General features: G+C 36.5%; 1 protein-coding gene across 1 annotated transcript in view; it reads right to left on the bottom strand.

The window, feature by feature from the left end:
• LOC132130234 (gamma-aminobutyric acid receptor subunit beta-4-like) overlaps positions 1-23099 on the bottom strand; it is a 57028-nt gene that overhangs the window by 14084 nt on the left and 19845 nt on the right. Inside the window, exons 3-4 of the mRNA XM_059541941.1 lie at positions 11528-11595; positions 161-381 (exon numbers count right to left, since the gene is read on the bottom strand). Coding sequence (XP_059397924.1) covers positions 161-381; positions 11528-11595 — 289 coding nt within the window. The remainder of the gene's footprint in view (positions 1-160; positions 382-11527; positions 11596-23099) is intronic.

A 23099-nucleotide genomic window follows, 5' to 3' on the forward strand; every position in this document is an offset into this window, starting at 1 on the left:
ATTTCTGAAGGGAAGCAAATGTTCAGATTTTAACCAAAGATTACGCAGGCAAACACTTCTTCTGTGGATTACCTTGCACTGATTAATTGTTCACCACAAGACTAGTAATGTGCAATAACAGACTTAAAGACCCTGATGTTACAACAGCAATGGAATTTACCTCAGTCCATAAAGAACTGTGCCATCTGGGTGGAGACGAATCATTCGGTTCTTCACCGTCACACCGTGCAGGAAAGACTTCTTGTCATTCAGGAAGTAGGTATCTGGGAGCCATAACTGATCAGCCACACGGTTGTCCAAAGTGAGGTTCAAAGCCATCTCAGAATAGGCCAACCGTTTGTCCCGCCAGCTCTGTTGGAAATACATGGTGATGGTGTAGTCCTGCAAAGAGCACAAGAAATCAGATAGAGAGTTAAGGTGGGTTGAAAGTCTTTATTATTAACAGTTATTTTTTAAACAAACTTTTCTACTTAACAAGAAGGTAATGAAAACATTATGGAATGGATTGAGATGTGTACCAGTGTTGATGATTAAATAAGCAACTCAAATATACAGGTTTGATGGGATAAGGTTAATTTGAGCAGTGACTTTAGAATGTTGGGAAAACAGAATTGGCTGGGAACACTCTTAAGGTCCACTACTGGTATGATTCATCGCTGCTTCAGTGCTTACTGTGAATTGGATTTTAATGCAAAAGCATTATGTACAGACACTAGACAAGGGATAGACAATGTCAGTCCTGTAGTGTCGCTGCCCTGCAAATTTTAGCTCCAACCCTAATAAAACACACCTGAAAAAGTTAATAAATGTTTTTAGGATTACCAAGGCTAATTGTGGCTGAATCTGTCTGACCTCTGCATTACTTGAGGATGTGCTAATCGCCTTCCTGATATTGATAATCTTCTTAGAAAAGAAGGAAACAAACTCATTGCATTTGCTGTCTGAGAGCATTTCAGTGGGAATCTGACTTGGGGGGTTTGTCAGTCTCTCAACAGTGGCAAAAAGAGTATGAGTGTTGTTTAAGTTACTGTTTATAAGGAACGAGAAGAAATTCTGTCTAGCTGTGGCTAGTTTCACATTGAAAGCATGAAGGCTGTCTTTATAGATGCTATAGTGAATTTCAAGTTTCGTCTTCTGCCACATCCGCTCGGCTTTTCTGCATTGTCTTTTCATAGTCTGAACTGCTGTTGATCTTCTCCAAACTGACTATTATTGGAGCAGAGTCTGCAGAAATGCTTAGTGTTAAGGATATAGCCTCCATAAATAGTACACTTGTGTTCTTGTTTATGCATCTCCTTCTGACAGAGACAGATCTAGATTCAGTGGTAGCAGAGATCAATATATCAAAGACAATACAGAAGTGATCAGATAGTGCTACGTACTTAGTAACAATGAATGAAATGTTTAGACCCCTACTGCTGATTAAGTCTAGAGTGTGTCCACCTTTGTGTGTGGGTCCATGCACATGCTGAATCAGGTCAAAAGTGTTTAGAACCGTTATCATTTCTTTTGTAGTTTTGTTTTCTGCATTATCTATGTGAATATTAAAATCCCCTGCAATTGCAAAACAGTCAAACTCTGAGGAAATCATTGATAACATTTCTGTGACCTCTTCAACAAATGCTGAAGAGTATTTTGGAGGCCTGTAAATAATAATAAACAAAATGCGTGGAGCACCTTTCAGCACAATCCCTAGATATTCAAAAGACAAGTACTGACCAAATGACACTTGCTTGCATTGATAGACATCTTTAAATAGAGCAGCTACACCTCCACCTCTCCTAACAGTCCTGCAGAAACTCATGTAAGTGAAGTTAGGAGGGGCTGCTTCATTTAGGACTGTTGCACTGCAGCTGTCTTCTAGCCATGTTTCATTTAGAAACATAAAATCCAGATTGTTTGTGGTTATAAAGTCCTTGATTAGAAATTATTTATTTTTTAGTGAGCAAATGTTTAAAAGTGCTAACTTGATGGCAGTGCTTTGTGTCTTTACATCAATCTTGGTTTGATGCATAATAGGCCGCAGATTAAATGAGTTTGCCCTTTGGCTTGAGAAGGCCTTAGACTTTTTATCACGTGATAAAACTGAGATAGAGAAAGCTACAGGCACATTGGGTTCCCGCTTGTTCTGTAAGCATTTGTGAATGTTGCTGCTATCAGTTGCAAGGCAAGGCAAGGCAAGTTTATTTATATTACACAATGGTAATTCAGTGTGCTTTACATAAAATAAAGTAAACTAATAATAAAAATAATAATAATAATCACAAAAACAAAACAAGGATTTTAAAAACTTTGAAAATGATTTAAAACTGATTTAAAATGAATTTAAGTCAGTTAAAAATAGAAAATGACAGCGCAATACATAAAATACAGTGCAACCAGGTTGGACATAACACAGTGCTCATTCAATAAATTGAAACTTAAAAAATGAGTTTTGAGTCTAGATTTAAATGTTACTAAAGTTTTAGCATGCACATCTGATCTCTTCTGGAAGATGGTTCCAGCTGCCAGTGGCAAAATAGCTAAGAGGATTACCCTTTTTTTGTGTGAACCCTTGGTATTTCTAACTGTTATTTCTATTCTGTTAGGTTTATATTCTGTGAGCATATCTGCAATGTATTTAGGTCCTAGGCCATTGAGTGATTAATAAATGAGTAAAAGTACTTTAAAATCAATCCTGAATGTAAGTGGAAGCCAGTGAAAGGACCTGGGACTGGTGTGATATGCTCAGATTTTCTGGTTCTAGTCAGAATCCTGGCAGCAGCGTTCTGGATGAGTTGCAGCTGTCTAATGGTCTTTTTGGGAAGGCTGGTGAGGAGACCATTACAATAGTCCACCCTGCTGGTGATAAAGGCATGAACAAGTTTCTCCAAGTCTTGGCTGAAAACAAAACATCTAATTCTTGCAATGTTTTTTAGATGATAGTATGCTGATTTAGTTACTGCTTTGACATGACTACTGAAACTTAAGTCTGTCTCCAGAATCACACCAAGATTCCTGACTTGATTTTTAGTTATTTGACCCCTAGAGTCAAGGTTTGCATTCACATTGAGAACTTCATCTTTTTTTACAAATGCAATAACTTCAGTTTTCTACTTGTTTAACTGAAGAATATTTTGTCCCATCCAACTGTTAATTTCATCAATGCATTGGCAGAGGCAGTCGGTGGGGCTGTAGTCATTTGGTGATAAGGCTAGGGAAATCTGGGTATCATCAGCATAGCTGTGATAGGCACATAAAGGCTAAACAAGAGCGGTGCAATAATTGAGCCTTGTGGGACTCCACATGTCATGGATGTCCTCTTAGACTTATGCTCCCCTATCCTCACATAATAACCCCTCCCTTCTAAGTATGACCTGAACAATTTGAGTACCATACCAGAAATCCTAAACCAGTTTTTTTTCTAGTCTCTGTAGACGTACGCTATGATCGACAGTGTCAAACGCAGCACTGAGATTTTTGCCAGATTCATAATTTAAGCTAATATCATTATTATTATTTATTATCTTAATGAGCGCTGTCTTTGTGCTGTGATGCGATCGGAAACCAGATTGAAAATTGTCCAGGTATCAATTTGAGTATAAGTATTTGTTAAGCTGATTAAAAACTATTAGATATGTTAGATACATCTTTAAAATAATAATAATAATAATAATAATATAGTATATATGTTTTATAAAATGATTTCATCCAGAAAGTAAAATCTTTTGGACCCTTTTGACAGTATGGTGGGGATACAGGTCTAATTTCAAGTTGTTGGAATACATGCCTAATTAATTTTTTTCTGAATTTATACATACATTTTAATTTTCATTGAACTTGTAAGGTCTAACATTATACCCTGCCATAATGTATATAACAATAACCCTTCTGAAAAAAACAAAGTCTGCTTAATTGTATGTTATTGTATTGTATTGTAAATGTGCACTTGTAGCATACTATTTAAATACAAGACCTACAAGTTACAAGAGAAATGACAGATTTTATTAACCATACATTTTTGTAAGTAATTATGAAATTACATATGACAGTTTATTTTAAGTTGGTATGACACTGACTTTTATTATTATTATTATTATTATTATAATTATTTTGCCCCTGTAATGTTTAATTGAAATGTAATATCTAGACCTTATGGTGAAAATGACACTATACAGGACTTCAATATTTTAGTTCACTGAAGTCCTCCCCCTACAAACTCAGATTTATCTTAGTTCAATGCCCACATATTACAATACTATAAATAATCAATGCATAGAACCAGGTCATCGACCCTACATTTCTTCATTGTCTAATACATTGCATTTGGATATGCTGAAAAAAATAAATGAATAAATAAATAAGATCTGTCACTACTTCCATTTCATTGTAACTCTTAAGTTGTTGGATTATTTTCAACCTTTTGCCTCTCAGATGTAGCACAGCACATTTTCACTACTTTTTTTTTAATATCCAGGGAAAGGGAAGTAAAACAAAACATCCGATTGAAGACCTTGTGGTGCGGCATCTTCAAAACACCAGAGTTCAAAATAAATTTTGGCAGTACCTTCATGATGGATAAATCAAAGAGACATACTTGTTCTTGTAGAAGAAAAGAAGGGGGAAAGTGAAAGAAAACAACTTCATACTTGAATGAATACTTTGAACAAATTAAAATAAAATGCCTGGAACAGGATGGAAATTCTCCAGTGGCTCCAAGTGGAGGGATTGCGGTAAGAAGAAAACAAGGCATTATAACTCTGTGTTTCTCCCCACATGTCTCTCATCTTTCATCTCTGATATCTGTCTTTTTATGACTTTCTTTAATGGCTTCGTTAAACTGTACAAAATAGTTCCTGAAACTTTTTTTTTTTTTTTTTTTTTTAACAAATGTTGACACTCTACCCAGAATGTCAAACTAAATATTATGAGTTTAATTTTCTATTAAATTCTAATAATTTTTGCGAATTTTAAACTGTAAAGTAAATCTGCCCTCAAGTGAACAACAGTTGCTCCGATGATGCACAGAATGGTATGCAACAAAGAAGCTGAACCAAAATCCAATTTTTTTTTACAATTATTAATTAATATTTACAGATGAGGAGGTAACAATTTACAATAAGGTTCATTAGTCAACATTAGTTAACTACTTTAGTTAACATGTACTAAGCATGGACAATAATTCTACAGCATTTATTAAAGGGGTCATATGACATTGCTAAAAATAACATTATTTTGTTTATTTGGTGTATTTAAATGTGTTTATGCGGTTTAAGCTTAAAAAACATAATTTTCTACATAATGTACATTATTGTTTCTCTTCTTTGCCCCACCTTTCTGAAACGTGTTAATTTATACAAAGCTCATCTTTCTGAAAAGCGAGGTGTGCTCTGATTGGTCAGCTATCCAGTGTGTTGTGATTGGCCGAATACCTCAAGCGTGTGATGGAAATGTTACGTCCCTTAACATACTGTGACGGCTTCTCTGCATGACAAGACAAAACCAATAAAAACCCATTATAAACAAAGTATTTGTTGCATCCATAAGTCTTTTTACGCATTGCGTTGCATACCATGCTGCGTAAACATAAAACCATGTCTGCATTTGTGATCGGAGAAACGACAAACAACATGAACTACTCTACACTGCTCAAAACTCCCATTTAAATCATCAGTGGCAAATTCTTTAAATATGAAAATGTACTTATAGGCTACACCCATGACTGCATTCCTGTTTATGGCTTCAACAACATAATCAAATTTGCAGATGACACCACGGTGGTAGGTCTGATCAAAGATGATGATGAGTCAGCCTACAAGGAAGCGGTGCAGCACCTGGTTGTGTGGTGAGCCATCAACAATCTGGAACTAAACAACCAACACAAAGGAGATCATTGTAGAATTCAGGCAGATTAGGAGTCATACACACACCCCCATCTACATTAATGGAGCTGTAGTGGAGTGTGTTTCGAGTTTCAAGTTCTTTGCCATCCACTTCTCTGATGACCTCACCTGGTCCCTTAACACCTCCACCCTGGTCAAAAATGCACTTAAAACACATCTCTTCCATCTTAATTTGACCCTCTAACTTTAGCACTCACTATTCTAATTCTATTCTTTAAAAAAATCTAACTACCTTTCTAATCTTTTTATATTCTATTTTCTTTTCATTAATTATGAACAATTAGCTCTGTACTTGTACTCTGGATATTGACAATAAATTTGAATCTAATCTAATCTAATCTAAGTCAGAAGCGTCAGACTGTCCTTGCAAAGTTGGAACTGCCTCACTTTATAGAAACAGACACCTGCATTGTAGGCTACTGTTTCAGCAAACAGTCCTCATCATTCATAAAATGCGTTGCACACATCTGAATATTTGGTTTGAACTGTTCTGGAACAGTGTTGGAAATACAATTTAAGCCCTGATTTCTAGTCGTGTCCTCTTTTGGAAGGCCAAACTAAGTAGTTTCGTTTCACAACAAAACACACAGAGGGCCCTATTTTAAAGATCTAAACGCAAAGTGTAAAGCGCATGGCGCAGGTGCAGTCAGGGCGAGTCCAAATCCACTTTTGCTATTTTAACGAAGGAAAAACTGTCAGCGCGCCCGAGCACATGGTCTAAACCAGTTGTCCCTATTCTCTTAATGAGTAATGGGTGTTTTTGGGGCGTAATGTGCAATAAATCAATCAGAGTCTCATCTTCCATTCCCTTTAAGAGCCAGTTGCGCTCGTGCCATGACAGATTTGCTATTGGCACGACGGAATTTGGCAAGCACAAAGACAGAACGCGTCTCCGAGATGAAACGGAGCTGCTCGTGTGCGAGCAAATAGATCGATATATATATATATATATATATATATATATATATATATATATATATATATATATATATATATATATATATATATATATATATATATATATATATATATAATGTTTAATAAGCAGCGTGTAGGCGGACCCACCTATACTAACACGCTCTTTAAATAACAAAGAAAAAACATTGCGCCAGACTTTAGACCAGCTTTGAGTTGGTCTATGGCGCAGTCTATTTTCAGCTCCTTAAAATAGCATTGCGCCAGGAATGCGCCTGAACACACCTCTTTTTTAGACCAGCACGCCCATGGGCAGACAAATAGGCGCAAATGCATTTGCTAATTAAATGACGTGACGCTGGACGGGAAAATGCGAATGGCGCAGGACTGAAACTAGCAAACACATTTGTGCTGCGCCTTGCATCGCATTGCGCCGGGTGTATTATAGGGCCCAAAGACTCCACAACATGGCGGCAACATATCACCGGGAATAAAAGTTACACCTTTTTTCTTTGTGTGAACATTTGGGCGGTGTTATGCAAATCTTCCCACATTGTGACGTAGACAATCGCGGGTCGTGTCATAATGAGCAGTTTAAGGTAGGCTTGGTTGAATATTAACTTTTATAGAGAATATCTCTTTTGATTTGAGACTTCTTTATGCACCAAGTGCTTGTAACACTCCAAAGAGAAAGAAAAATTTGAAATCACATTATATGCCCCCTTTAATCTTAGTTCATCTTCAAGTAAATTTAGCTTTTTAGACTGTTATGTCTGTACATTCTGTCAATTAGAAATAAAGCGTTTTGTGAAGCTAGTGTGTTGTCCCTTCAATGCCTGGGAGCGATGTTATGTGAAGTTTAATCTATAAAAATCTTACTGTCATTGGATTTAGTTAAATTTCACTTGGAGCTTAATAATGCTGCAACCAGAGCTAATTAACACACCTGCAGTTTAATGCAAGCATCACATGAAGGAGATAGCATAAACAACATTGTCTAAACCTGATGATGGGCTTACAACTATTCAGCAGTGATACTCACATTAATTAGTCAGACTGATAATAAAACTGTTTTCTAGTTAAAACACATCTAGGAAATACTACAATATATGTTCCTGCTACATTCAGTTGATGTAAGAGTGATTGCATTTACGCATGCTAACATTATATTCTCATTGCCAGTGTCGATTTTTCTGAGCTCCAAACTTCTCTACAATTTAGTCTTTACAATTTAGTTTGAATGTTTTTTAAGTACTGTACTGTTGTTGAAGAGTAGCAAATTTTTGGATGACTTACAAGTGTACAATGGATATGCATATTTCTTCACTGTTTACCTTTAATGTAACTGGCCTGTCACTAGTGAATAGTTTGGGACAGGGACATGTCTTTATAGTGACATTAGCCAATCAGCAACATCTTTTTAAATTAATTTTGCTGTACTTGCACTAAAATAGCTACCTGTCTTAAGTGAGATATATATATATATATATATATATATATATATATATATATATATATATATATATATATATATATATATATATAAATAGTACAGACCAAAAGTTTGGACACACCTTCTCATTCAAAGAGTTTTCTTTATTTTCATGACTATGAATATTGTAGAGTCACACTGAAGGCATCAAGGGCTATTTGACCAAGAAGGAGAGTGATGGGGTGCTGCGCCAGATGACCTGGCCTCCACAGTCACCGGACCTGAACCCAATCGAGATGGTTTAGGGGTGAGCTGGACCGCAAACAGAAGGCAAAAGGGCCAACAAGTGCTACGCATCTCTCGGGGAACCCCTTCAAGACTGTTGGAAGACCATTTCAGGAGACTACCTCTTGAAGCTCATCAAGAGAATGCCAAGAGTGTGCAAAGCAGTAATCAAAGCAAAAGGTGGCTACTTTGAAGAACCTAGAATATGACATATATTCAGTTGTTTCACACTTTTTTGTTATGTATATAATTCCAGATATAATTCCACATGTGTTAATTCATAGTTTTGATGCCTTCAGTGTGAATCTACAATTTTCATAGTCATGAAAATAAAGAAAACTCTTTGAATGAGAAGGTGTGTCCATACTTTTGGTCTGTACTGTATATATAGACATATACATATATATATATATATATATATATATATATATATATATATATATATATACACACACATATATATAAACACAAATTGCTAATCAGCCGATCACTTGGCATCAACTCAATGCATTTAGTCATCTAGATGTGATGAAGATGACTTGCTGAAGTTCAAACCGATCATCAGAATGGGGAAGAAAGGTAATTTAAGTGACTTTGAATGTGGAATGATTGTTGGTGCCAGACACTATCATGTCAATATGGATTCCCTAGTAAAATAAGCATGCATATGCACACCATCTGAGGTGTCGGTCAGAAGACATCAAAGTAGCATAAAGAGACATACGACTGCACACTCACTTGCATGTGATTCCTCATTTACCAACATTTCGGCACAACAAAAAGTTATTCCCTCATCAACCTTTTTCTTGGAGGCAAAACTGGTCCGTGAGAAATGTCAGAGAGGTAAATGAACTTGACCAGTACATAATCTTCAAAGTACCTCTTTGAAAGAAGTGTTTTGTTATGACATTTTCTGTGAAAAAGAAGTGAAATTGTTTCCTAAAAATGAGGAGCTAATGTATTCTGAGCATAGTGTCTTCTATTCACACATAAACTCAGCTGGGTTTATTTTAGTCAGGTGAAAACTGCTGCCTGTGATGACTGTTGAAGGACCCTCACTGATAATGAGGACACGGCATGCATTAGGGTCCTCTGGAAACTGAAGTCCTCAGAAGTGCCAGAAGTTCAGCCATCTAATTGACACAGAGGTCCTTAAGGTAGCGAATCGCATCCAAGTCCACTTGACAGGTTGACATGACCTCTTCAGTTTCACGTGATCCTTCAGAAATCATTATAATATGTTTTTGGAAACAGTTGAACTGATTATTATTATTATTATTATTATTATTAGTAGTAGTAGTAGTAGTAGTACTGTTATTTTTGATTATTTTTTTGGAAACTGTTACTTTTTTTCAGGATTATTTGATGAGTAAAGTTAAAAAGAACCGCATTTATTTAAAATAGAATTTTTTTTTTTAAATTAAATTTACTGTTATTTAATTTTGATCAAATAATTGCAGCCTTGATGAGCAGAAGAAACTTCTTCATGTAAAACATTACAAATCTTACTGATCCCAAACCTTTGAAGGCAATGTGTGTATACAGTATAATTAGCTAATTTTAATTTAAGGATACATGAAAATAACCAAAAATAATTTGGGGTTAAATTTATTTAATTTATATATAATTTTAATGGGGATTGTTATTTGATTGTTTTAATCAAAAACCATGACTTCAGATTTTTGAATCAAACTAATGTGGAAGCAGCTTTATTTTCCAGGTGTTCTCTAGATTTCTTATTGGGAAATTTTCAATTTTAGATCATATTTCCTAGCCTGGTAATACCAAACTCTGCTACTTTGCTTTGCTTCGTAGACAGAGTCTGGAAGGGCATAATTGACAAGTGTTTTCTTTCTTATGGGGGGGGGGGCGCTTGTCTGAAGTTTAAAATCATTGGCTACTCGTAAGCCAATCACATTACGTTTGGTTATGACATGTGTTATTCGCCGGCTCAGCCGCCTCGAACTTCCACTGTAAACACAGGAATGTTGCGAAAACAAAACCATTGAGCGAAATACCGGAGTGAACATGGCAGTTTACAATCACAAGTATCGGCCTTGCCAGACTTTGGCCTCCCCAGTTTCCCAATAACGATCAGTAATCAGTAACTCGGGAGTAGGTCCACAACTTCACCTCCATTCAAAATGTAAAACAAACACTTTTCTTGTTCGGGCTTCAGTTGGCAAATGCCGGGAATATTGTCCACAACAGAGCGAATAGCATCCCATGTCTCCGTGTCCATTTTTGATTTCCCTAACCTAAACTACAATCCTAAATTCGGCTCTTAGCGTCTACATCACGGCTCTCAGCCTGCCCTCTGTTCGTTGATTGGCCGGCGATTTTGGAGCTGGAGGAAAGCTGGGAGATAGATCGCTATCTCAGACTAAGTACAGAAGCGAACTGAAATTGAGCGGAAGTACGAAGTCTGATGTAGTCAGGCTACATATTTCGTACTGTCAAAACCATTATTATCTGACAGTAACCGATCCAGGTGCAGCACCTCATCGCTGGGGTACTTTATGGATTCAGGACGCAGGCATTGAAGCCGAGGCGCTAATAAAACCAAAGTCCCTGACTCTGCATGAAGAAATGATGAATGCAGTAAGTCTGCATGGGGTCTCCACGGTAAGTATGTATAGGGAGTTGTCAGCAGAAATTTAGATGACTGCTCTTTAAGTAAACTGCTTTTTAAGGGCTCCAGGGTGGTGTTTAATTTGAGGTGATGGTCCAGAGCCAAAAGGTCTACTGGTGCAACATAATTGGTCATGACCGCAGTTATACATAATCATCCATACTGATCATTTTCTTACCATGAAGACTCAATAAAACAGCCTTTAAACACACTGTATGATTCTAAAGCAACACGGCTAACTTATTCTCAAAAAGTATGTCAAATTCAGCCCAATGTACTGTTAAAATAAAGGAACTTTGGTGTTTTACCCATATCATGAATAACAAAAACAACAGTTGGCAACAACAGCAATATCAGTAATGCCAAATCAGTGTTACTAACCATGTTGACTTCTGAGATGGAGTCAATACTGGCAATATTTATACTCATTCCCACAATGACTGGAGGACCTGCAGAAAAGAAAGAGAGAGAAAAGTTTAGACAATTATATAATCAGTGTATTGCAGCATCACCATAATACAAACTCTAAAGTGGAGACCTTTTCACAGACATAAGCCAAATACACTTCAGCTTGTTGATATCCATGTTACATGGTACTGAGTGCTTTCAAAAATCTGAGTAAATCTGAAGCCTCTAAAGTGGGAAACTTTCTAGTGATTATTTAATTCTCTACTCATTGTATCAACCCAGAATCTTGTAAACACAACTTTGTTTCCAGATGGACTTAATCCTGAGTGCTTACTCCTGAAAGTTCTGTAAAGCTCACCAATCAGAATATAACTTGCCAAAAAAAAAAAAAAAAAAACCTTTCCAGTTTTGTGTGCAATATGCATCAGACGGTCAATGAACAGACTGTGGGTGTGCGGTCTTAGACAGACTATTGTGAGAAAAACAACCTTCTAAACATTGGAGTTTTCCTTTTCTCTATGTGGGTGCAAGTGAAAACGCATGTGTTACAAAAAGCTCCAAAAAACTGAATAAAGCCCACATAGCTACAAAAAACAAACAAACAAACACAAAAAAAATCCTTTCCAATAGGCTCGAATTGAGGGGGGATACAGGGGCATGGCATCCACCTGGTTGAAAAAAATGACAAAAAGCATCCCATCAATAAAACCATCATCCCATGACCATCCCCTTTGGATTAATAACATGTATTATGTAAAACTTATCATGCTACTGAAATGTTAAAATATCTCATAATTTTATGAATAACGGCGATTGGTCAATCAAAGCTAGGTGGTATGGTTCAAGCGCAACTTTTGAATTTCCTTAAAAAGAAGACAACAGAAAAGGTATGATTTTTCCTTCATTAGAATTTAAAAAACATTCCCCTGACATAATGTTATTGTGCTCTATGTGTAACTGTGAGGAACTGAGAGATTTTTGCAAAAATGAAACAAAAGCACGTCTTGTCCAAAAGCATTTACTGCGTAGAAATAACCTTATAATTCAAACAATTTACACTTATGCATGCGCCTACATGCGCATGCATAAATGTGTTATTAATTTTAAACAACAGTGCATAATAACACAGTGTATCGTTCCTTGAATGAATCAGTTTTTAAATTAATCAAGTGAGCAAGAGATTTAACAGTCCGTCCATTCAGGTGGATACTTTCCCTGCTTCCCAATGAGCACACTATCCAGCCTATCTGCTCTAAATAGTATTGTAAATTACTAATATCACATAGAATTAAGGATGGGACAGCTTGCACATTGGGATGCAGGCTTGTTTCGTTTCTAATTGAATCAGCTGTATTGAACGAATCATTTGAACAATTAAAAAATATCATTCATCAAAACAGGAGTTTGATGCCACCTACTGCTGGTTTTATTGTCATCATAAAGTATCTATGACCGGCCTAAAAAAGATTTTTAAAATATAAAATTTGCCACAGGAAAATCATTGATTCGATGAATCAGTTGATTCAATTATATACCTTTAGAATTGTAAAATGTATGGTCGTTTAAAGGTCATCCATCTTCTGTGCAGTCTTAAAAATATCTCTAAAATGCCATCCAGACCCACTGAAAAAAAAAAAAGTGTTTTTCTGACTGCAGTTTTGAAATATTTACTGAGCACTTGACTGAGAGTGCAGTCCTCCATCTCTGTGTATCCTCTCCATCTTCTTTTAGCAGTGGTACTTTTCACCCCAATCTTTTTACCGTTGACGTTTGCACTGCATTCTTCCTCACTCTTAAATGCCCGCAGTTCTGTTACTCTCTCACCCCACCTCATAAAATAGAAAATGGAGAGAAAGAGAGAAACGGCACTCGTGGAGCAAAGGTAATAATGGAGCCATTTTCCTGTGCGCTTTGTGAAGGCATCCAGCAAGAATTTTCCCAAGAGATGTTAAAGAACACTCATTGGCTAGTTGTAAACAGCAAAGCCTGAAATCTTCTGCACGCTTCTGCCACTACATATTTTTTGACCCAGGCTTCTATAAAACAAAGGAACATTGGACAACGTTGCACTGGATATGCTCTCCCTCGGCTTCCATGCCGCATCTTGAAATAAAACCACTTACCTGAGTCTGAGGCTCTTACAGAGAAAGAGTGTTTTTGCCTACTCTCCTACAGTCATTAGGAAGTGCTGCAAATGTTAGCCATCTTCCTTATAAACACTTATAATAACAGCTTAATTTTTTTTTTCCAGGTTCAAGATCTGTGATATTATGTCGTTTACCAAACAATTATAACTGGTCCTTTAATTTGCAAAAAAAAAAAAGGGGTTTAAAGCTAAATGTAAAGTTGCAGTAACACATTTCTGTTAATGCACTAATGATGTAGTTCCTGTGGGTGAAGTTTATTGAGGGTGAAAGAGTTATATAAAAAAGAAAAAAAGTCCCTAACAACAAAATTCTATTTAAAAGAAACTGGTCATTAGCAGTTTATCAGGTTGACTAAGCAAAGGCAGAAATATAAAGAGTGCATGAACGCAGAATGTTTATATACATGTTAAAATACTTTTCCTCATCCCAGTTTAATATGCAGAGGCAGCTATACAGTATGTAAGTCATTTGTTGGCTGATTCCCCTGAAATGTACAGCATTGGCTCAACCTGCCATGTTGTGGTGTGGGAGAGAAGCACGTAATGAGGAAGATGATAATACAAAGTCTTTAATAATCCACATAGGGGGTAATCCATAGGGACAAAGCAGAAAGACAGGCAAACATTGATGAGACCAGGCAACCAAACACTGAACAGAATGCAACTTACATGTCAAACGTTAATAATGGTAATTACATGACACACCTGAACATAATGACACAATAAACATGGAACACAGAACACATGGAGGGAAAACACAACATAATGAGTCCAGGGGCATGACACAACCAGTGGCATGAGTCTGGAATCTGTTTGTCATTAAAAAAAAAAAAAAAGTAAAAAGATTATTTGATCACTTTATAGAACATAAATGTGAAACTTATAATTTTATTTAAAATAATAATATTTCTGTCAAAATGTGTGTATTACTTGAGCAATACGGGTGTTTAAATAATACTTTTTACAGTTTGTTAATGGCTTTGCATTCTCTTGCAACAAAGCTGCAAAAATGGTTTTGACAGAAAATATTAGTAAGTTCTTTTTTCACACTAAAATCATGTTAATATGCATACTGTTTATGTCAGGTGGCTATAATACTAACACTGAATGTTTTAATGTTTACAAATTGGCTCTATTCACTTCAATTGTATGTCAATTTTCTTTTTTTTTTTGAGGATAAAGAGAGACAAGCAAACTATTTGTCTTAATCAACATCATGCAACAAATATTGTTGATGGATCTTAACTTGTACTGATCTGGGAATATTTCCTCTGATATGATAATAAAAAGAAACAAGGCCATTCATCAGGAATATATTTCAACTGCATTATAATGACACTTTATTTAATGTCTTTAAATGAAATTGCATGAGGCAAAGTATGCTGCTTTTTCTAAAGAAACACAGAGAGCACAACATGGCTGATCATTCCGACTTGAAGCTGTCTAATGTTCAATAGGACTATTTCCATCATTGTATACCTTAACTTTTTTTTTTTTTTTTTTTGGTTGATGCTTCAGGGCACCTGTACATTCCTCTTTCTGAAACCCACCACCACCACCTCAGGAGTTCAGTGTGTTTTCACCAGTTTTTCCCTCTCCATCTGCACTGGCTGATGGCACTGTCATCCGTATACATATTTCAATGACAAATGTAAGGCAGGTGGCTTCTCTAGAGATGCTATCTACTTTCAGAGGACCACTTTGCTCCCCCAATGCCTTTGTTTTGCTAAACTGTAGGCAGATCACATGGAGCCCGGTCCCAACACAGCAAAAAAGAGAAAAGCAGGTAGAAACAGCAAAAATAGCACTTCTGACGGAACACAAGTGCCAAGGATACTGTCCTGGGCTGAATTCTCATGGGTCGCCGCTTTTTCCCTAAGCAGGTTTTGACTGACACAGCAATGTATCTCTCCTACAGGTAATGATGACGGTAATGTCTAGTGTTTGTGTATAACCTCTTTCCTTAGGAGAGAGCTGAAAGTGCTTACTGGTGGGGGGCAAAGGAAACTCATAGCAGTCTATCTGGGTGACGTATAGCCACAAGTCTTTGGCATAACAGGGGATTGCCAAGAATTTATAGCCCCAATTAGTTCAGAAGTTGATGAGCTTTCACAGCATAACAGAGCATAATATAAATATGTCTCAGTTTGTACTAAACAAATACATAGGTCAGGAGTCCCTTACCATAGGTTGTATTTTATGAGGTGCCCTAGAGCACTCTCTACTGATGCTAAAGGGTCTTGTAGGGCTATCGCATCTTTCTGCATTTGCTGTAAATCATTCTATTTCATTGCAAAGACAAGATACCAGATATCAATTCACTAGGACTGAAGTGTGTGTGTGTGTGTGTGTGTGTGTAGATAGATAGATAGATAGATAGATAGATAGATAGATAGATAGATAGATAGATAGATAGATAGATACTTATACATTTAAAACCATAGTATAGGTAAATGTTTGCATAATGAATGGTAGAAAAACGCCATTGCATTTGAATTAGAGTAAGGACAGGCACACATGCCTTTCATCACTGCAGTCACGCACAACACCATACATGGAGAAATAGAATGGTGGAGAAAATACCACTCTTCCATCCGATTCAAAATTCTAATCATCAACTCATTGCTTAGCAACAGAGGGGTACCATAGCAACAAGGCAGCATTGTCACTCTTACACTGCAACGAGAGACACGGTACTTTTCACACATTGTATTCAATCTTTTTTCCCTCTCATGAATGGCCAAACGTTGGCATCGTGTTCTTTTGTCAGATGAGGAACATATATACAACGGCTCTGTTAAATCATTAGAGATGGAACACTGAGGAGAGGACAAATATATTAATAGATGCTCCAGGTGCATGTTTAAAACATGAAGTGTTCACATATGTCAGGATGAAAGAAAAATACTTATATGTTCCTCTATACCTGGCATTTATAGCTATCGACGCATTATTGACATTTAAAAGTCTCTGGATGTGGTGAGTCACATCTAACAACGTATTTATTATGCGTAAGTAGTCATTGGAATCACCTACTCTAAAAAGAACACTAACTATAAGGCAGGCTGAGAATAGCCATTCAATTTAATGTCTATTGGACAGTTTTAAACTATATTTGTTAAAAAATGAGTAGAAAAATGAAAACACTCAAATAATTTTAGCTTAACCCTATTTTTCCAGTACCTGTTTTGTACCCTATTCACAGAAAGTGTCACCTGCATTGATTTAAATGGTGCTCATCACTTTATGCATTTCGACTTTTATTTAGTCAGTGCCGTGACCCTGTTTGTTAACCTTCATATGGAAATAGTCAAAATACTTTTAATTATTTTCTTGAATTAATAGTACTTCAGCACAAAGGGACATCTGGAGAGGTAATTTGTGTATCTGTGGTTAACAAAACAACTTTGTGACACTGATGGTCTTGATGAATTAAAGCTCTCTGCAAACTCAGAGGCCAGAACAAAGAGATAAATGTGTAGAGTTCTACAAGTTTTAGGAAACTCAGCAGGCAGCCATATGGCACTGCACATTTGCAGAAATACACATCAGCAAGAAGAAGAAACACCTAGCCGAACTGCGTCAACATACAGTACACATTCAAGATTATGCCATGCTTTTTCTGATATATTTAAAACAACATCCTGTACAGTATGTACAAAGAAATAAGCAGTGTGAATAGAGCAGATATTATAGGAGTGTAGTGACTGTTCATTTACAGCAGTGGTTTTCAACCTGTAGGCCGCGTTGCAGGTGGGCCGCCAATTACTATTAAAAGAAATAATAATATTGTTAATATATGTTAAAATGTCTAAGTCATAACATAATAACATTATTATATATATATATATATATATATATATATATATATATATATATATATATATATATAATTAAATACAAAAAAATATATATTAAACTGTAATTATGCTTCCACTATTTGAGCTCGCTTATTGGTTTAAGAATAAACCACCAATTTATCTCCGAGTTATTTTCTGTTCATTGCCAGTTCATTCTAGGGCTGTGCGATTAATAGAAATCATCATAAAATCACGATTTGAGCGTGCGCGATTTCTAAATTGCTTTATAGCACGATTTTCTGCAGCCCTGACCTCCTGCAGTATGCTATACGATCCAATCAGAATGCAACGCGCCTAGCATGGGAACAGAACAGACTGGGCATATGCCTAACTCCAGGTTCACACACTGTCTGTGATGCGCCTTTTTTCAGAGCCCAGGATGCAGTTTAAGTGAGAGGAGACATGTTTTAAGTGCGCACACTCTCTCCGGGCGAGAGCAGCATGTATCTGAGCACACGCGTCTGGTTTTGTGACAGAGCAAAGGAAATCTGTGTGCGAACAGAGAGATTCGCGCTCGTACATTATTTTAATGTGCTTTTTGTTACATTAATGTTACATTAATGCGCTCGTACATTATTTTAATGTGCCTTTGTGTTACATTAATGTGCTCTCGCTGCTGCTTCTGCACTGCACACACATACTGTATACGCACTGCAGACGGAGTAAGCCTACATGTGAACCTGTATAATGTATAACAAATCTATTTCAACACCTGAGGCACCGCTGCAATAAATGAGCTCTATGAACATTGCATGGCAAAAAAAAATAAAAATTCCCTGGACACAGGATTTATTTAGGATATTTATATTTTTTTGCCATTAGTCTAGAAATTTTGTCACACCTTTGCTTTAGTGATTATTTTGACTAATGTCCGTTCTAGAGATGTTACAACTTTTTGATAAAGCTCTTATTGGTTTTCTTTTGGAAATATGTTTTAAATTCATCCTGAATGCATTTTTAACTGTAAAGCATATCTGTGTGTGTCAAAATCGTAATTAAAACCGAAATCGCAAAATTGATCAGAAATCGCAATAGGTTTTTTATTTTTATTTTTTTTTTTATATCGCACAGCCCTAGTTCACTCAATAAATACAGATAGCAATCTAGGTTCTGAGTACTAAGTTATTAACCCAATAGCGGGGTCAGTACATTTTTTTTTTTTGCCGCGCAAACATATGTGTTTGGTTGTGTGGGCCACGAGTTGAAAAAGGTTGAGAACCACTGATTTACAGGATGATTTTGAGGTTATGGTCAGATTAAAAATGACCTTCCTTCACCAACTAAAACACAATGCAGTTAATGCTAACTGCTTACATTTACTATAAAATTCCATGACTTTTAGTAAATGTTGCTGTGCCAGGATTGTTAAATACACAGAGTTATACTTTTCAGGTAAATCAACCGTTACATTTGTGTCTACAAAAAAAAAAAAAAAAAAACTCAATATAGGTAATGAGGACACAGGGAAATAGAAAAACAATCTCAAACCTTAGTATAAGCATTATGAAGCATTTTTACCTTTATAAGTGCAAATTTTCTAACATTTCATGGAAATTCTCAAATGTCTTCAATAAATGCAATTAGAATGATATAAAATAATTTAATATAATTCGATATAAATGTAATTTGAATAATAGGATGCTATTGATTTCATATTTTATAAATCAAATCAGTATCAACAAAATCCACCCTTCACTGCAAAGCAGCATCGGAAGTGGCATTTAGATGTTTTTACACAATGCAGTAGAATTTATTTAATGTTATGATATTAATGTTTTAAATCTAAAATATATTAAATAGAAAAATTTGAAATGGGAAAACTAAATACAAACTAGGTAGCATCTGGTTGTTAATTCATTTATTCAATTAGTTCATTCAAAATCAGGAATAAAGGTAATAAAGCAAGTAATTGTCTTTATGAATGGCTCATGGATTAATTCACCTGATCCTTTTGATTATGAAATAATAATTATTACTATTTTTCTTTGGCATAACAGCTGATATTGACAATATTTAGTATGACACCAGGGCCTGGTTCAACTTGGCCATAGTTCAATTAGGACATTAGAAGAAAAACATTACTGGCATGCATCTTGAGATGAAACAAAGGCACTGCTATATTTTAAGATCAGTCAGTGAAAGTTTCTTTCAGTTGAAACAGCTCAGACTTACATTTTAGTCTGTGACTAGGCTTAAGCCTTGTCTGTGAAACTGGGGGTATACAGTATTAACTTAAACACAGCATATTATTTCTTAATTGTAAACTATTGGATAAAGTATAAAAATAGTGATAATCTTAAAAGTAGGCCAAAGGAGCATCTGGCTCAAGGCTGTGCAAGTATGCAGACGTGGTATTTCAAAACCAGACTGTACAGCCTAAAACCAGGCGGATGGCCACCCTAGTGACATCGGTGAGTCGGTTATTCTAACTGCATCCGGAAGGTTAATGGTTCCCAAAGGCTCTTTTGAGGTATAATAATGAAATGGGTTTTCCATCTCAGGCCCTGCGATAAATGACATGTCTTTTACTGTGTATTTATCTGAGACGATCAGAGGGCTGTATCCTGTCCTTGACAGATCCCTCCTGACTCCCAAGGACTAGTCTTCCCCATCCATCACTGGGGGTGCGGAGAGGGTGCCGTGGGTTATTTTGGATGTGTGCTATTTTGTTGCACCTTCACCTACAATGTGTCTCATCAAAGCTGCTAAAAAAAGTGTGCTTTCTATGCTTGCATACCTGCTAATAGGGATCCTTGTTCTCCTTCCAAGCATAACCGCCTAACACACACATACAAAACACATTCATCAAGTAAAAGAAGAGGGTGCGAAAGGTACAGCCTCCTCAAGCGTTTTTTATCTTCGACTGGCTCTCTCCCCATAAATCAGATGGCATTTTCTGCTCATCAGGATAGAGATCATTTGTGCAGTGCTTGTCCATTTATCGCCCTGCTTTGACATTGCCGCACTTTTGTGCTGAATGCGCGCTACTTTTGCATCCTGTGTTGATGCACGTTCAGCCCACACATGCCAAAAAGGCTCCTTTTCTTTTAAGCTTTGGCACATGGGAAAGAAGCTGTGTGGTTGCTTTCAGGAGTCAAATTAATAAATAGGGAAACTAGCTGGAGCATTGTAGGTGTATTCAATATTAATTAAGAGACTTTATGCAAGCTGGGAGAGATGTCAGCAATTAGGGGAGATTTTGCGGTGTGCATTTACCACGTCTGCATCCAAGTTGTCCTTGGATGTGGGAGTGTGCCCCCTGTGAGACACAGTGTAATCACCGAACACTTTGAGTCATGCAGGTTTATCATACCATTACTTTATTCTTGTTTTTCTCAGAATAAGTTCATTTTCTACTCTGTACTGTAATGTAACTGGACTACATGGGCATCATGTGAATAATGGGTATTTATTTAATTAAGTAAATAAGTAAATAAGCTATAGGGTGAATACTGTACATAAACTGTATAAAAAGATAGAAGACACATCTCCACTTCCTTCCACTATAGAAAAGTGAAGCCAAAACATCCCAGTATGACCACTGTCATGAGTCTGCACAGTAGTGATTCATTTGGAGCCTGTGTCTGCGCAGTAGTGATCGTGAGCTGGAGCCGCGTTATCAAAGAACCCCCCAAACTCCCACAGACCCAGTCGAAAACTCACAATCGTGACACTACACCCCATTTTTAAAGCTTCAAATAACTAATTAAAGGAAACTTATTAGAAAAATGAACACTTGAATATACATTAGCGTGATAAGAACTACCTAAAATGATGGACAGTTTTGGATAAGCTGGTCTGAAACTGTAGCTTGATAAACTACAAGCTTCTTATAAGTTAAAGTAGTTAAGTAGTTAAAGAAGTTTTCAGATTTTCAAAGAACACTGTATACATGTAGACAAATGTTTGAATAAAGGTGTGGTATTTAAATATTTGGTGTTATTGGATAAACACCAAAATTTATAAAAAAAAATAATCTGAAAAGCTGTTTGAAAATGTAAAAACTGTTTGGCTTCCTCTGACCTCTGTGACAAACAGGCGCTGCTTTGTGAAGAGGGGTAACCATGGTAACTGCTGCTGCTATTCCTAAAGCGCCATCTGCTGTCAGAGAGTGAACTTGCATTTCAATTCAGCACTTCTGCTGCTTTTGTTAGATCAATGAGAAAAACTTTTACGCAACAAACCAGTAGTGTTGTAAAACTTAACTGGTGCATGAAAAATAAGATAATATATGCGTTGTAAAAATCCAAACCATTGGGATAATAAGATCTGTAGAATTATTTGCGTATTTTGATGTGCCCACTGTAATAATACCGTACATATTCATTACTGCTGTTACATCCACACCACGACTTCAAAGCGCTCACAGCACGATGCAGCAACTGCCATTTTAACAATACATATTTAAAATCCCTCACTCTTATTTTGATCACTTTCTTTTCTCTTTTCCCACTTCTCTGCAGTCTGCACCAGTTTTATAGTGATGCCTCTTCTCTTTCAAAGACTAGCACATCACCCGACTGAAACTTTATCAAAGTTATTATACACCAGCATTACTGTCTGAACCCTGACATGGGGCCCCCTGGTGGTCACAGGGCCCTATGCAACCACTTATATCAATTATTAGTTTTGGCCTGCACTGCATATATTACAAGTAACTGAATACATGTCAATGATGAATGTAAGTAAAATATTTGGTATTTAAAACAGCAATGCTAATTATTATTTCAGTCTATTTTTATTTTATTACACACAGTATTCAAATATCTCAGACTGTCAAAGTGCAAAATTGCAACGAATGCATAATAATTAGACAAAAAATACACACAATGATACTGTACAATTTTGTTGTAAAAAAAAAACTTTGACAGTAATGTCTTTTATCAAGAGGTAGGTAAAATCAAAAACCCATGTCCATGTATTTTATATTAAATATGCATCCACTGTGGGGGGAAAGCAACACATGCATACTTCTATACACTGGAGAAAAATAGGTGTGGCAGGGGGGCGTGGTTTAGCGAAGTCTGCAGCGGGAGAGAGAATAAGGAGACGAGCGGTGAGTGAGTGGCTAGGACGAAATGATCAACACCTGTTTCTTGCTGCAGTAATTGGCGTGGAGAGAGTATAAAATGGTAGGAGAAACGGGAGCAGTTGAGAGAGAGACGGACTGCTGACATGACCTGAGAACCGGAAGAAGTAACCCGGAAGTGCTATGCGTTAGAGTATATTGTTGTCAAAGAAAAAGTCACCATTGGTGTTTGCAAAGAATATTTATTTTTAAATCATAATAAACTCGTCAGCAGTCCAGCCAACCCTTGTCCTCTTCCTTTCCTCACACGAACTCACTACAATAGGATTATCATATTTTTACTTCAAATTACTTAGTGAGAAGTATTTTATCTATTTATGCCAAAATGACTGACCCACATAGCAAATGTCTTCTGGCCCAGATTCGGGCCACACAATGACTTTTCCCTTGGCCCAAGTACCGCAAAGAATGACAGCCCTGAAGTTGCCCAGAACTGGATTAAAGACTCGG

Source organism: Carassius carassius, chromosome 47 (genome assembly GCF_963082965.1).
Source record: "Carassius carassius chromosome 47, fCarCar2.1, whole genome shotgun sequence".
Taxonomy (NCBI): domain Eukaryota; kingdom Metazoa; phylum Chordata; class Actinopteri; order Cypriniformes; family Cyprinidae; genus Carassius; species Carassius carassius.